Here is a 15,068-nt window from a genome sequence, read left to right on the forward strand (position 1 = left end):
GGGGACTAGAAACATAAAAGCACAATACACGTTAGGAGGGGAACCCTTGGGGGAATCAAAAATGGAGAAGGATCTGGGAGTCTTGGTTGATGATAGACTAGGCAACAGCTTGCAATGTCAAGCGGCGGCTACCAAGGCTAGCAGAATATTAGCATGCATAAAGAAAGGGATGTTTTCCAGAGATAAGACTATAATCCTTCCACTTTATAAAACTCTGGTCCAACCGCATCTGTAGTATTCTGTCCAGTTCTGGTCGCCAGTCCTCAGAAGGGATGTGTTGGAGCTGGAGAGAGTACAGAGAAGGGCAACTAAACTAATTAGGGGATTGGAGGACCTTGATTATGAAGAGAGTCTCCAATCGCTTGATTTATTCTCCCTGGAAAAGAGACGCCTGAGGGGGGACATGATAGCAATTTTTAAATATCTCAATGGGGATCTCAGCTTAGAAAAAAAGCTGTTCAGTCGAAGGGATTGCATGAGGACTCGGGGGCACACAATGCGATTAGAGGAGAAGCGTTTTAACCTCAGGCAACGCGGGGGGTTCTTTACTGTTAGGGCTACAAGATTGTGGAATTCTCTACCGCAAGAAGTGGTTTCTGCGGGTAGTATGGTGGTTTTCAAAAGACTATTAGATGTACATCTCAAGGATCAGAACATTCAGGGGTATGTGAGATGATTACAGCCACACACACCTACACAGGTTGAACTGGATGGACTATTGTCTTTATTCAACCTCACCTACTATGTAACTATGTATGTATTTCTAGCATCCATAGACATCAAGGGTGCATATCTTCACATGCCTATATTCCAGGCTCATCAAAGGTTTCTACACTTTGCAGTAGTAAACCGTCATTTTCACTTTGTGGCCCTGCCCTTCGGTTTAGCCATGGCTCCAAGAGTGTTCAAAAAGATCCTAGCTCCAGTATTGGCTATTCTAAGGTCCCGAGGGGTACCTGTAATAGGATATATGGATGATCTATTACTAATAGATCGATTTGGCTACGGCTCTAAGCTGAAATGTCCTCCAGACATTACACTTCCTAGAATGTCTGGGTTGGATACTGAACTTTGCAAAGTCAGCATTACAGCAGGTCCAGCGTCTGGAATATCTGGGTTTTCTTGTGAACACAGACCTGAAGGATTTGGTTAGGTCCATAGTAAGGCTGAGATATCCTTCTGTACGTCTTTGCATGAAGCTATTGGGGAAGATGGTGTCCGCATTTATGGTAATTCCCTGTGCTCAATTCCATGCCAGACCCTTGCAGAACAACATTCTGTCAGCATGGACCAGAAGGGTTCAGTCCCTGGACTGGTCCATGTCTCTGGTACCAGGAGTACGTCAGAGTCTGAATTGGTGGCTGGGGAAGGGGAAATCCTTTCTTCCGGTAACTTGGAAAGTGGTGACTACAGATGCCAGTCTGTCCAGCTGGGGAGCAGTTCTGGAGGAAGCCACTCTCCAGGGGAAATGGTCTTCAGTAGTCCCCATCAACATTCTGGAAATCCGAGCAGTCAGTTGGGCTTTGAAATACTGGACGCCCAGACTTTGGAGTCACCCTGTCAGGGTGCAATCTGACAATGCCACGGCTGTAGCTTATATCAACCATCAAGGAGGCACAAAGTCAGTCACCCCAAGAAAGAGGTGGATATCATCCTGTCCTGGGCAGAGAAGTTTGTGCCATGCCTGACAGCAGTTTTTATTCCAGGAATAGGGAACTGGCAGGCAGGGGCGGACTGACAACTCATGGGGCCCCTGAGGCAATAGGAGATCATGGGGCCCCCTGTGTCCCCATCCACACTCAAGCCACACTCACACAAAGCCCCACCTACATATTGCACTACTCACAAATGCTTTAACCACTTTACCATCGGAGGATTTTGCTGTCCTATGTCCAGGCCACTTTTTGCGATTCGGCACTGTGCGAATTTAACTGACAATTGCGTGGTCTTGCAACGCCGTACCCAAACGAAATTTACGTCCTTTTTTTCCCACAAACAGAGCTTTCTTTAGGTGGTATTTGATCACCTCTGCACTTTTTATTTTTTGCAATATTAATAAAAAAATGTGAAAATTAAAAATAAATATCAATATTTTTCTACTTTGACAGCTAAAAAATATTTAATATATTCAATTTTTTACATATATTTAGGCCAAAATGTATTTAGCTACATGTCTTTGACATAAAAATTCTCAATGAGCGTATTTTTAACCGCTTTAAGACCGGAAGATTTTACCCCATTCCTGACCAGGCCATATTTTGCGATTCGGCACTGCATTATTTTAATATGCAAAAGCTGTACCCAAATTAAATTTATGTCATTTTTTTCCCCACAAATAGAGCTTTCTTTTGGTGGTATTTGATCACCTGTGCGATTTTTACTTTTTGTTCTATAAACAAAAAAAGAGCGACAATTTTGAAAAAATAACAATATTTTTCACATTTTTTAAATGAAATTCCCCCCCAAAAAATGTAAAAAATGTTTTTAACATTTTAGGCCAATTTGTTTTCTGCTACATATTTGTGGTGAAAAAAAAATCGCAATAAGCGTATTTTGATTGGTTTGCGCAAAAGTTATCGCAGCTACTAACTACGGGAAATTGATGTCATTTTTATTTTTTTTTAACTAGTAATGGCGGCGACCTGCGATTTTTTTGCGGGATTGAGACATTGCGGCGGACAGATCGGACCCTTGACTGACATTTTTGGGATGTACCAGTGACATTACTACAGTAATCAGTGCTATAAATATGCACTGTTACTGTAAAAATGACACTGGCAGGGAAGAGGTTAACTTTTATTGGTGATCAAGGGGTTAATGTATGCCTTACTGACGTGTGTGGGGGGAGGGGACTGTGTGACACAGGCACAGATCGCAGGTTCAGCTATGCTGAATCCTGCATCTGTCACTTAGGAGATCCGCCCACTTTGTTTACACAAGCAGGCAGATTTCCACACTCGATCCCCGACGATTGGGGAAGAGCAGCGATGATCACCGCCGCTCATTCTCTGGCCCGACCCCCGCGCGCGCCGCCCACAAGGGGAGGAGTCCAGCGACGTATGTCTACGTCGCTGAATGATATCGAGTCACTTTGCCACAGTACGGTCAACGTGACCGGTCGGCAAGTGGTTAAAGCAGTAATATAAGTAAAGCAGTGTGTCACCGTCTAGCAGAAGCTAAACTGTAAGGAGGGCTGTGTCCTCAACCTATGATGTGTGTTTGCTGTTAACCGTACATTGAATACCCCTGTATGTTGTGGTCTTTAAGGTGCCCATCTAATCGTTTTTTGAAACTATCAATGCTCCCTGCTGATACGACTGCTTGTGGAAGAGAATTCCCCATCCTTTCTGCTCTGACTGTGAAGAACCCCTTATGTTTTTTAAGGTTAAACCTTTTTTCCTCTAGTTTTAGTGAGTGGCCACGTGTCTTATTGTATTCCCTTTCCCTAAAAAGTTTGTTCCTTACGCTAGGGTCATCACCAGTACAGTATTTGTACATTGATATCATATCCCCCCTCAATCGTCTCTTCTCCAGAGAGAATTAGTTCAGTGCTTGTTGTCTTTCCTCATAGCTGATATCCTCCATTCCCCTAATTATTTTTGTTGCCCTTCTCTGGACTCTCTCCAGTTCCAGCACATCCTTCCTGAGGACCGGTGCCCAGAACTGGACAGCATACTCCAGATGTGGCCGGACCAGAGTCTTGTAGAGTGAGAGAATAATCTCTTTATTTCTGGAGTGAATCCCCTTTTTTATACATGCCAGTATTCTGTTGGCTCTGCATCGAAGATATGAAGATATTGGCATGCTTAGTTTAGTATCATCTGCAAATACTGAGATTGTACTAGATTATCCCCTCCTCTAGATCATTTATGAATAAATTAAACAGGATTGGTCCCAGGATAGAAACTTGGGGGACCCCACTTTCCACACCCCACCAATCTGAGTACTCCCCATTTATCACCACCCTCTGGACTCTACCCTGGAGCAAGTTCTCTATCCAGGTACTCACCCTATGGTCCATACCTACATTCCTTAGTTTGTACAGTAAGCGTTTTGTGGGGAACGGTGTCAAAGGCCTTTGCAAAGTCCAGATACACCACATCCACAGGTTTACCATTATCTAGGTGGCAGCTCACTTCATCGTAGGAGGTTAATAGATTGGTTTAGCAAGAACGATTTTTCATGAATCCGTGATTACTACTAATAATACCGTTTTCATTACTAAAGTCTTGTATGTGGTCCCTTAACAACCCCTCCAAAATCTTGCAGGCTACTGATGTTAGGCTGACCGGCCTATAGTTACCCGGGATATATTTCCGCCCTTTTTTAAATATTGGTACCACGTTGGCTTTTTTCCAATCTGCTGGCACCATACCCATCTGTAGACTATCCTTAAAGATCAAGAATAATGGTCTGGCAATCACCTGGCTGAGCTCTTTAAGAACCTTCGGTGCAAGCCATCCGGTCCCGGTGATTTATTTATGTTAAGTTTCTCTAGTTTAGTTCTAAGTCTATCTTCTGTTAGCCATGGCGGTACTTCCTGAGGTGTATTATTTAGTTTAACATTACAAGCTGGGTTAGTGTAGCCCCCCGATTCTTTTGTGAAGTCTGAAGAGAAGAAATTATTTAACACTTTCGCCTTTTCTCTGTCCTCTGTGGCCAAATTTCCTTTGTCTTCTTTTATGGGGCCAATGTGTTCTGGGCTCGCTTTCTTACTGTTTATATACTTAAAGAATTTCTTGGGATTATTTTTACTCTCTTCCGCTATATGTCTCTCGTGTTCTATTTTAGCCGCCTTGATTTCACCTTTACATTTCTTATTGCACTCTTTGTAATGCTTGAATGCTGCCAATGACCCCTCTGCCTTGTATTTTTTGAAGGCCTTTTCTTTAGTATTAATATGCATTTTTATGTTGGAGTTTAGCCACCCAGGGTTTAGTTTTGCTCTTTAAAATGTATTTCCCTTTGGAATGCACTGGTAAATCCCTTTGTTAAGTATGCTCTTGACGCACTCCCATTTTTCCTCCGTGTTCTTTGTTCCCAGGGTTCTATCCCATTTGATATTTTTTAACGGAAATCGCAGTTGTGGGAAATTGGCTCTTTTGAAATTCAGTGCCCTTATATCACCCTTGTGTTTCCTATTACTGTATTTAATACTGAAACGTATTGACCTATGGTTGCCCTGTATTTCTATATCCGTGATCAGATCTGTATTGTTGATTGTATGTCCTTGGGATTTCAATTTGGTGCTGGCAAGACTTTTGAGCCCATGGGGCAGGTTCCCCTGGTTATTCTGACCAAGAAACTGGTCTTTTTGATTGCAATAACTTTGGCTAGAAGGGCATCGGAACTAGCAGCTCTTTCTTGTAAAGAGCCATTCTTGATTTTTCATCAAGGTTGGGTGATTCTACGTCCACACGCAGGTTTTTTTGCCCAAGGTGGTGTTCGCCTTTCATTTGAATCAGGACATTGGAGGAGCTCACCTATAAATAAAGATTAGAAAAACTGAATTTAGTCTTTCTTGAGAAGAGGAGATCAGGGTTTTTAGAGGAAGAGGAGAATTATACATCAACATGTATAAATACATAAGTGGTCCACATAGTGAACTTGGTGTTGCGCTATTGTTTTACTTGTGTCTTTCTAAAGGTTCTTGCAGTAAAAACCAAGGCTCAGACTTCTGTGGTGTATTAATGTGCTTTTACTTAAAAAAAATACTGTACATACAATTACAATTATAGGAATACAGCACAAGCCTGACAGATAAACCTATAACAAGAAAAAATGCTACCTACTTCCTAGAAAAAAAGATTGTCTGTATACAATAAGAATACACAAAGAGGTTACTTAGCTCCGCTTATAGAAACTTCACGATCTCCTTGGCAATGGGGACCCCAGGCGATTGCAGGAGCTTGGGCGAAAATCGTCTTTAGGTTCTGGCAGAGACCTTCCTTGATGTTATGTCATTACAAAGTCCTGCTCTCAGTTTCTGTCCCTGGCTGTTATTTGTAAAGTTTTGAGAAGACAATCCCACCTGGCCATATCTTTTTCTGCCTTTTTACACTGATGTCAGTTATAGTAACATTCTCAAACTTAGGCACTAGATGGCTCTGTTGTATCAGACATGCCATAGGTTAACCATGTCAAAAGGTCAAACTAGATTTATAGTTGACCAGAACACCTGTATAAACGATGAACGCAGAGAGGACATCTTGTGTAAGCATTCCAGGATATCTGTTTGACAAGTGTCCACTTGCAGAAAACCTGCTGAACAAACACCCCTTGAGTGTGAGTATGAGAAAGTCACAAGAATATATATATCTCTATGTATATTATATACATAAAAATACATCATATGCAACACAGTTATTCACTTTAAGGTCATCACAGAGGACAAGGGGGCTCACTTGACGTCTGGTGAAAAAGAAATTTCATCTCACAATACAGAAAGCTTTTTTCACAGTAAGAGCTGTGAAAATGTGGACAAGACTCTCTCAAGAGATGGTTCTGGCCAGCTCAGTAGATAGCTTTTAACCACTTTACCACCGGAGGATTTTGCTGTCTTACGTCTGAGCCACTTTTTGCGATTCGGCACTGTGCGACTTTAACTGACAATTGCGCGGTCATGCAATGCCGTACCGAAACGAAATTTACGTCCTTTTTTCCCACAAACAGAGCTTTCTTTTGGTGGTATTTGATCATCTCTGCGATTTCTATTTTTTGCGATATTAATAAAAAAATGCGACAATTTTGAAAAAATAACAATATTTTTCTACTTTGACAGTTAAAAAATATCCAATATATTAAATTTTTGTCATATATTTAGGCCAAAATGTATTTAGCTACATGTCTTTGACAAAAAAATTCTCAATGAGCGTATTTTTAACCGCTTTAAGGCCGGAAGATTTTACCCCATTCCTGATCAGGCCATATTTTGCGATTCGGCACTGTGTTAATTTAACGGACAATTGCGAAGTCGTGCGACGCTGTACCCAAATTAAATTGACGTCCTTTTTTCCCCCACAAATATAGCTTTCTTTTGGTGGTATTTTTACTTTTTGCGCTATAAACAAAAAAAGAGCGACAATTTTGAAAAAATAACAATATTTTTCACATTTTCCTATATGAAATTTCCCCCCCCCCCCCCCCCAAAAAAAAATGTAAAAAACAAAATTTTTTTAACATTTTAGGCCAATTTGTTTTCTGCTACATATGTTTGGTAAAAAAAAAAAAATCGCAATAAGCGTATTTTGATTCGTTTGCACAAAAGTTATCGCAGCTACTAACTACGAGAAATTTATGTCATTTTTATGGTTTTTTTTTTAACTGTGGCGGCGATCTGCGATTTTTTTGCAGGACTGCGACATTGCGGCAGACAGATCGGACCCTTGACTGACATTTTTGACACTTTTGGGGGTACCAGTGACATTACTACAGTAATCAGTGCTATAAATATGCACTGTTACTGTAAAAATGACACTGGCAGGGAAGGAGTTAACTTTTATTGGTGATCAAGGGGTTAAGGTATGCCTGGTGCTTACTAACGTGTGTGGGGGGAGGGGACTATGTGACACAGGCACAGATCGCAGGTTCAGCTGGTGCAAGTGGTTAAAAAAGCATATACACTGCTCAAAACAATTAAAGGAACACTTTTGATTTAGAGTATAGCATCAAAGTCAGTAAAACTCCTGGGATATTGATCTGGTCAGTTATGTAGCAGAGGGGGTTCTTAATGTCATAAACACCAAAGCAGCTGAAAATGATTAACAACAGGTGCACTAGATGGGCAACAATGAGACAACCTCCAAAACAGGTATGGTTTACAGGTAAAGGCCACTGACATTTTTTTCCCATCTCATCTTTTCTGACTGTTTTTCAGTAGTTTTGCATTTGGCTAGGGTCAGTGTCACTCCTGGTAGCATGAGGCGATACCTTGACCATATAGAGGCAGTCCAACTCCTCCATGATGGCACATCAATATGTGCCATTGCCAGAAGGTTTGCTGTGTCTCCCAGCACAGTCCTTGTGCAAGGAGGAACAGGATGAGCATTGCCAGAGCCCTACAAAATGACCTCCACAGCAGGCAACTGGTATGAATGTCTCTGACCAAACAATCAGAAACAGAATTTATGAGGGGAGCCTGAGGGCTTGACATCCTCTAGTGGGCCCTGTGCTCACTGTTCAGCACTGTGGAGCTCGATTGGCATTTGCCATTGAACACCAGAATTGGCAGGTATGCCACTGGGCTCTGTGCTTTTCACAGATGAGAGCAGGTTTACCCTGAGCACATGTGACAGACGTAAAAAAGTCTGGGGAAGCCTTGGAGAATGTTATGCTGCCTGTAACATCATTCAGCATTACTGGTTTGGTGGTGGATATATCTCCCCAGACCATCACTGACCCATGGAGGGACACACAGACCTCTGCAGGCTAGACAATGGCATCCTGACTGCCATTAAATATCGGGATAAAATCCTTTGATCGTTGTCAGATCCTACGCTGGTGCGGTGGGTCCTACCTTCCTCCTGGTGCATGACATTGCCCGGCCTCATGTGGCGAGAGTATGCAACCAGTTCCTGAAGGATAAAGGGATTGATACCATTGAATGACCCCCACGCTCGCCTAGCCTAAATCCAATAGAACACCTTTGGGACATTATGTTTCAGTCCATCCAACGCCGCCAGGTTCCACCTAAGTCTGTTCAGAAACTCAGTGATGCCCTTGTTCAGATCTGGGAGGAAATACCCCAGGACACCATCTGTCGTCTCATTACCACTTGTAGACCGGAAGACTTTGCCCCCTTAATGACCAGGCCATTCTTTGCCATTCGGCATTGCGTTACTTTAACGGAAAATTGCACGGTTGTGTGACACTGTACCAATATAAAATTTATGTATTTTTTTCCCACAAATAGAGCTTTCTTTAGGTGGTATTTGATCACCTGTGCAATTTTTTTTTTTTTTGCGCTATAAACAAAAAAGAGCGATATTTTTCACATCTGCTATAGAACATTCCCCCCAAAAAATAAAAAAATGTTTTCATCCATTTAGGCCAATTTGTATTCTGCTACATATTGTGTATTTTGATTGATTTTCACAAAAGATATTGGGTCTACATACTAGGGCAGATTTATGTCATTTTTATTTATTTTTTTACTAGTAAATGGCGGCGACCTGCGATTTTTAGCGGGACTGCGACATTGCTTCGGACAGATCGGACCCTTAATTGACATTTTTGACCCTTTTGGGGGGACCAGTGACATTACTACAGTAATCAGTGCTAAAAATATGCACTGTTACAGTAATAATGACATTGACAGGGAATGGGTTAACCTAGTGGGTGATCAAAGGGTTAAATGTGAGCCTAGGGGAGTGTTTACTAACTGTGGGGGGGAGGGGCTTGTGAAATGACCATAGAGACATGTGATCCTATATAGTAGGATCACAGGCGCTCTGTGATCAATTCAGAGAGAAGAACAGTCAGCTGTGTTTACAACAGCTGACCGTTCTCTCTCAGCAGGGAGCGATCGTTGCGGCCGCCAGCCCCATGCATCGGCATCCCCGCTGCCTAGTGGGGGTGCTCGCCCCCCCAGCACCAAGTGCGCGACCGATGTAGGGCTACGTTGGTTCACGCAGGAGGGCCAGCCTGCCGCAGTAAATGTGCGGCGGGCGGTCCTGAATCTGTTAGGAGTATACCCCGACATTGTCAGGCATGCATACAAGCATGTGAGGGCCAAACTACTGACTACCATTTTTCATAGTTCGTAAGGATAAAAAAAAAGACACAAGTCCATCTGGCTCAACCAATAGAACATAGAATTTTGAGTTGCTGCAATTAAATTTCAGGAAAATGTACTAGCCTGCTTGATCATTTTTTCACTTTGATTTTCAGGGTGTCTTTGAATTCAGCCCTCTGTAGTTTGATAGATTTCTTTTCCATCAAATGATATGGCATCCTTCCATTCCTAACACATTACCCAGTTCATATCAGTAGATATATCCAGCATGATTTTTTTCCCATTTGAGATCTGATGTGTTTTCAAAGTGTTCCTTTAATTTTTTTGAGCAGTGTTTATTTTTGCAGTTTATATTCGACCCGTGTCATAGCTTGTTCCTCTATGTAAATTTATCTTCTTTTAATTTTCCATTTATTATTATTTGTTCTTGCCATATGTACCCTTTTTTGTTATGTGCATCCTAATGTATCTCGGATATACCCTGCCCAGTATGTTTCGACCAATGTGCTGTACTTCTCTGTACCACAATTTTTACTCAAATTAAAAAGTTTGTAAACCAAAAAAAAATATGTGCCTATCCATACAGCTGGGGGTGGGCTTTAAGGTGAAAGCATTGATATCAAGAGTTCTAATAAATATTTGTGTTGTGATGTACTTATTTTGATGGGACTTCACTATTTTGATCTCTGGCCTTATTAGATTGACCAGTTTACCCTGAGTATATGACCAGTTTACCCTGAGTATATATATGATTTGCAGATGTTGTGGGGTTGCCTGGTTGGTACAGTTCTCATATTTAAAAAATATATATATATATATATATATTTTTTTCAAAATATACTACACATTTTCTGTTAGAGTGTTTCCGTTAATTTATATACCTTTCCTTATTTCTTCCTTTCTTCATATTTTATATAGGGAAAATCAACAGCGTCTTCAGTCTGATTTTTCAGATATGATAAAAGATTCTTTGAAAACAAGAGAAGCAGAAGGGTTCAGTGACAGACCGCTAACTCGCGTGGCAAGTTACCGAAGTGGTACTTTGGAATATCTTCAAATATCCACAAGTGGCCGACCCAGCACTTATCTGTAGAAAGGTCTACATTCAACTACACAAATCCTGAAATGTTAAATCCTAATTAAACCACCTAAATGTATTACCTTAATGCAATACTTTTTAGCTTCTGTAAATGAATATGGGACTCTTTTTTTTTTTTTTATAGTAAGAGTAAAAATAACCTGTGCTTGTGGTATCAGGGAAATTTGGCATGGGGAGGAGAGTATGGGAGTCACATGCATTTTAGTTTTGTTGTCTCCCCTAACCCTTCCATACACCCTCCCGCTCCTTTTACCTTTCCAAAATAGCCATTTACTCCTTGGAGTCAGTAATTAAACAAATGTGAAGATTACTTCTCAGATTGGTAATTTATTTTCTAATGTGGTAATTTCCCCTGTCATTCCAGTTTTGTTGATTCTATGCGGTTATGTTGCACATACTTACCCAGTATTGTAACCTTACAGGCTGTATTATATTGTTTTTCTATGCAATGCCAGCCATAGACGTTTTGAATCTTGGCTAGTTCAGCAGGGACTGCCCCAAATTCAAACCATATATGGGCAGGCTCAATGTATCCAAATTGATTGATCGCTCAACATGAATACAACGAGCATATCAAATTTTACATGCGATTATTGATAGCAGCTATTATAGCCACTAGCAGTAATCACTGTGAGCCATCCTGACCCGGAGAAAACAATGGCCCAGAGGGAGCTGTCCCCACAGGGGGACCACAATAGCTCTGCCAGGAGCCATGGCTCTGTGGTTGCAGGAAAGAAAAGAACTCCATCAGTGATCGGCTTTAGACACATATGGCATTCGTTTTCCTTTATCTTCCTGGATTGTAGCCTTGTGAAAATATAATAAAGCCTTTTGGAAGATAACAAAATAACCTGTGCTGATAGCACTTAAGAGAGTCCAACCACTATTCTCACACACAGTGGCCTGGCTGTCCAGCAGTCAAATAAGCAAACAAGCCCTCAGAATTATTGCTCCAAATCAAAAGCCCAGGGAGCAAAAGCAGCAGTCTGAAGGATAAACTGTTGTTTCTGCAGAGCAGGGCCACTGTGTTTTGTGTGACAACGATGGTCACACTCTCCTAGGGGGATTTTAAATGATGTTGCAGCACTTATGCTGCTCTTTTACTTCTTTTTGTTTAGCTGCTAAGTATTACTGTTTATGAACCATGAATTACAGTAACAAATCAAGAGTGTTTAATTAGACTTTAAAGTATACCTAAAGGCAAAACCTTATTGTTTTTGTTATAGGATAGATTGGAGATGGATTAGAACACCAATTAGGTTTGTTTTACTGTGTGTGTCCCTGGTAGGGAGATTCACCCTTTATATTTGTGGTCAGGGAATAACTGAGTGAAATACCATTTAAAGAAGTACGGTTGAGGCGTGCCGAAACCGTGGTTCGGGCAGGCCTGTAAATAAAGAGGGCCCACCAAGATGGAATTGTTGAAAAAAGGGGAGTGGAGGGAGGGGTACCCAAAAACGTCAGCCCAGTGAGGAGGGCGGCCTGACGTTAAATAGGCCGGCCCCTCCCCTCCCACAACTGCAGGCTCCGCCTGCCCATTTGTGGTCAGGGAATAACTGAGTGAAATACCATTTAAAGAAGTACGGTTGAGGCGTGCCGAAACCGTGGTTCGGGCAGGCCTGTAAATAAAGAGGGCAAAAAAGGAATAACTTAACCAAAACGACCTTTAATACACACATATCCCAAAACGGAAAGCAAGACCTGTAGTGCTATGTGGCCAGATCTCTAAAAGCCAGTCTGAGTTCATTCTCCGGCTGGGGAATGTACCGGCTGTAAGCAGAGGACTTCCATCGGCCCATCCTTTTGATAATATGCACTGGTATGTTGTGGCTAGATGCTGCCGAAGCTGCCCCTATACGGAAGGAATGACCCGAGAAAGCTGCAGGGTCACAACCTATTTTTGAGAGCAGGGTTCTCACGTATTGCATGAACTTCGAGGTGGTGAGTGGCAAGCCGTGGAGACTCAGAAGGGGGGCATCTGGGCCACGACCCGTCACGGATGGGAGAAGACGATCCAATAACCGGACCGGGCACCACTGATTTCCTGTAGGGTACAGGGGAACGTCAACCGGCGGTCCCACCTGGTTGGTTTTGGAGTGACGTAGTGTCAGGAGGAAATGATCCCCTACTTTGGTCAAATCTACCACCTTCAGCGGGTTGGAGGCCCCGTCTAACCTACCCGCGGTGAACTCGCTGGGGCGCAAGAATCCATAGAAGGCCAGGTATATGGCAAACTTGATAACACGATTTGTTCCTGCCTCAAACGGACGTGTGTCCAACACGTCAGACAAGGCCCTAAACCTGCAGCTGTTGATCGGTTGACGTCTCGCGGGCTTGCAGCCCTCCAAGCGAAGGATGCCTTTTAAGATGTTTTTAATTGGCCTGGAAGACATGAAAGCACTGTGACTGGGGTGTGTATTGATCACATGAAACTGCACCCCTGCGAGATAAAGCTTGACCGTGCTGTGGGCGAGTTTCAGATTTAAGTGGCAAAAGGAGGTGAACGCCACCATGGTGTCTAAGGAAAAAGGATCTGAGATGCTGTACTCCGTGATGAATCTGGAGAAGATGGTCAGAGCCCGATCGTACGAGCGCCTAGTGTTGACGGAGAGTGCTGATTGAGCCAGCGTGCTCCCATGGGCCATGAGTTTGGCTAGTCCAGGATGAGATCTTGAAACCGAGGTGGCGTGTCTGGGATACTCAGGGCTGTGGGGTGCAACTGGAAAAAGACCTACAATTTGCAACGAGAAAGGGCGTCAGCTGCTGAGTTGTGAGAACCTGGCACATGCTCGCAAATTAAGTGGAACTGTAGGGTGGCAGCGAGCCAAGTTAGTCTCCTAACTAGGCTCATGATGGTGAGGGATGAGGAACGGCCCTTGTTGATTATGTCGCAGGCTGCCATGTTGTCCGTGAAACATTTTACTGTCTGACCTCCCCACCGGTGTCCCCACACCCGGGCTGCTGCCACTATGGGATAAATTTCAAAAAGGGCGGAAGTGCGGTTAAAAGACTGGCAGTCTCGGGTGGCCAAGAGTCTCTGAACCAATTGACCCCGCAAATGGCTGCAAATCCTGAATGCGCTGCCGCGTCGGTCCATAAGACTGGGGAGTGGTCGGTAAAAGGCGGGATGAACATATTCACCCCGTTCCAATGTGCCAGAAACTGCCTCCACATGGTCAAGTCCGCCTTGGCCTGCCCGTCCAACGAGACAGTACTCCTGTCGTGCGGGAGGCCAGGGAGCAGACAGAGAAGCCTGGAGACAAAAGCTCGGCCTTGGGGAATAATCCTCATGGCGTAGTTCAGGGAACCTAGAAGAGACAGCAGGTCTTTCCGGGATGCGGAACCTTTAACGAGGAACCCCTCGATCTCTGCCCTGATCCTCTGAACTTTGTCCGGGGGCAGGCTTGCCTGCATGGCGACCGAATCTAGGCAAATGCCTAGGAAGGTCAGTTTGGTGGAGGGACCTATTGTTTTCTTTTCGGCTACCGGAACCCCTAGGGCCGAAAAGAGTGCCACCGTTTTTACCAGGCTGAGCGGAGTGGCTGTGGGACTCTCCACTGTCAGGAAATCATCTAAGTAATGGATGATGACTGGACAGCAACCGACATTTAATAGGAGCCAGCACAGAGCCTCAGCAAATAAATCAAAAATCTTGGGGCTGCTTTTGGCCCCGAAGGTCAGGCGGATGGCAAAATAGTAAAACCCCCTCCATTTCGCACCATGCAGATGCCACAGTGATGGGTGTATGGGCAGCAGCTTGAAAGCATTGGAAATGTCCGTCTTCCCGAGCCAAGCTGCTTTCCCTGCTTTCAGGATAGCCTGAATGGCGTGATCCACTGTAGTGTACTGTAGTGAAAACTCTTCGGAGGGAATAAGAGAATTGAGGCTTGGCGTGGCGATGGAATGAGGAGCCGAGAGGTCTATGATCAATTGTTTTTTATTATTGTATTTCCCCGTGGCTACCCCCAATGGGTTGGTTCGCCAGCAGGAAAAAGGAGGGGTACAGAAAGGCCCTAACATGAAACCCTTGTCTACCTCTGTTTTCAAAAGAGTGTCGACTACAGCCGGGTCAGCCAAGGCTGACTGTAGGTTTTTACACTCGATTGTGCCTGACGGGAGTGCCACCAGACCAGTGTGGAACCTTGTCGTGAACCCTGAAACTAAAAAGTCGACTAGGTCTGGAGAGGGATGGGATTTCAAAAAGAAGGCCAGGGAATCGACCTGTACCTCGGTCAG

At 43.4% G+C, this 15,068-nt stretch overlaps 1 protein-coding gene across 1 annotated transcript in view; it reads left to right on the forward strand.

Annotated features, from left to right (window-relative positions):
* Positions 1–10,826, forward strand: part of GUCY2C (guanylate cyclase 2C) — a gene marked incomplete at both ends in the record, with an annotated part of 728,187 nt that extends 717,361 nt beyond the window's left edge. Inside the window, one exon of the mRNA XM_082266300.1 lies at positions 10,652–10,826. Within this exon, the coding sequence (XP_082122426.1) occupies positions 10,652–10,826 (175 nt within the window). The remainder of the gene's footprint in view (positions 1–10,651) is intronic.
* Positions 10,827–15,068: the final 4,242 nt, after the last annotated feature.

The sequence above is a fragment of the Pelophylax lessonae genome (assembly GCF_965119305.1).
Source record: "Pelophylax lessonae genome assembly, chromosome: 8".
NCBI classification, from domain to species: Eukaryota; Metazoa; Chordata; class Amphibia; order Anura; family Ranidae; genus Pelophylax; species Pelophylax lessonae.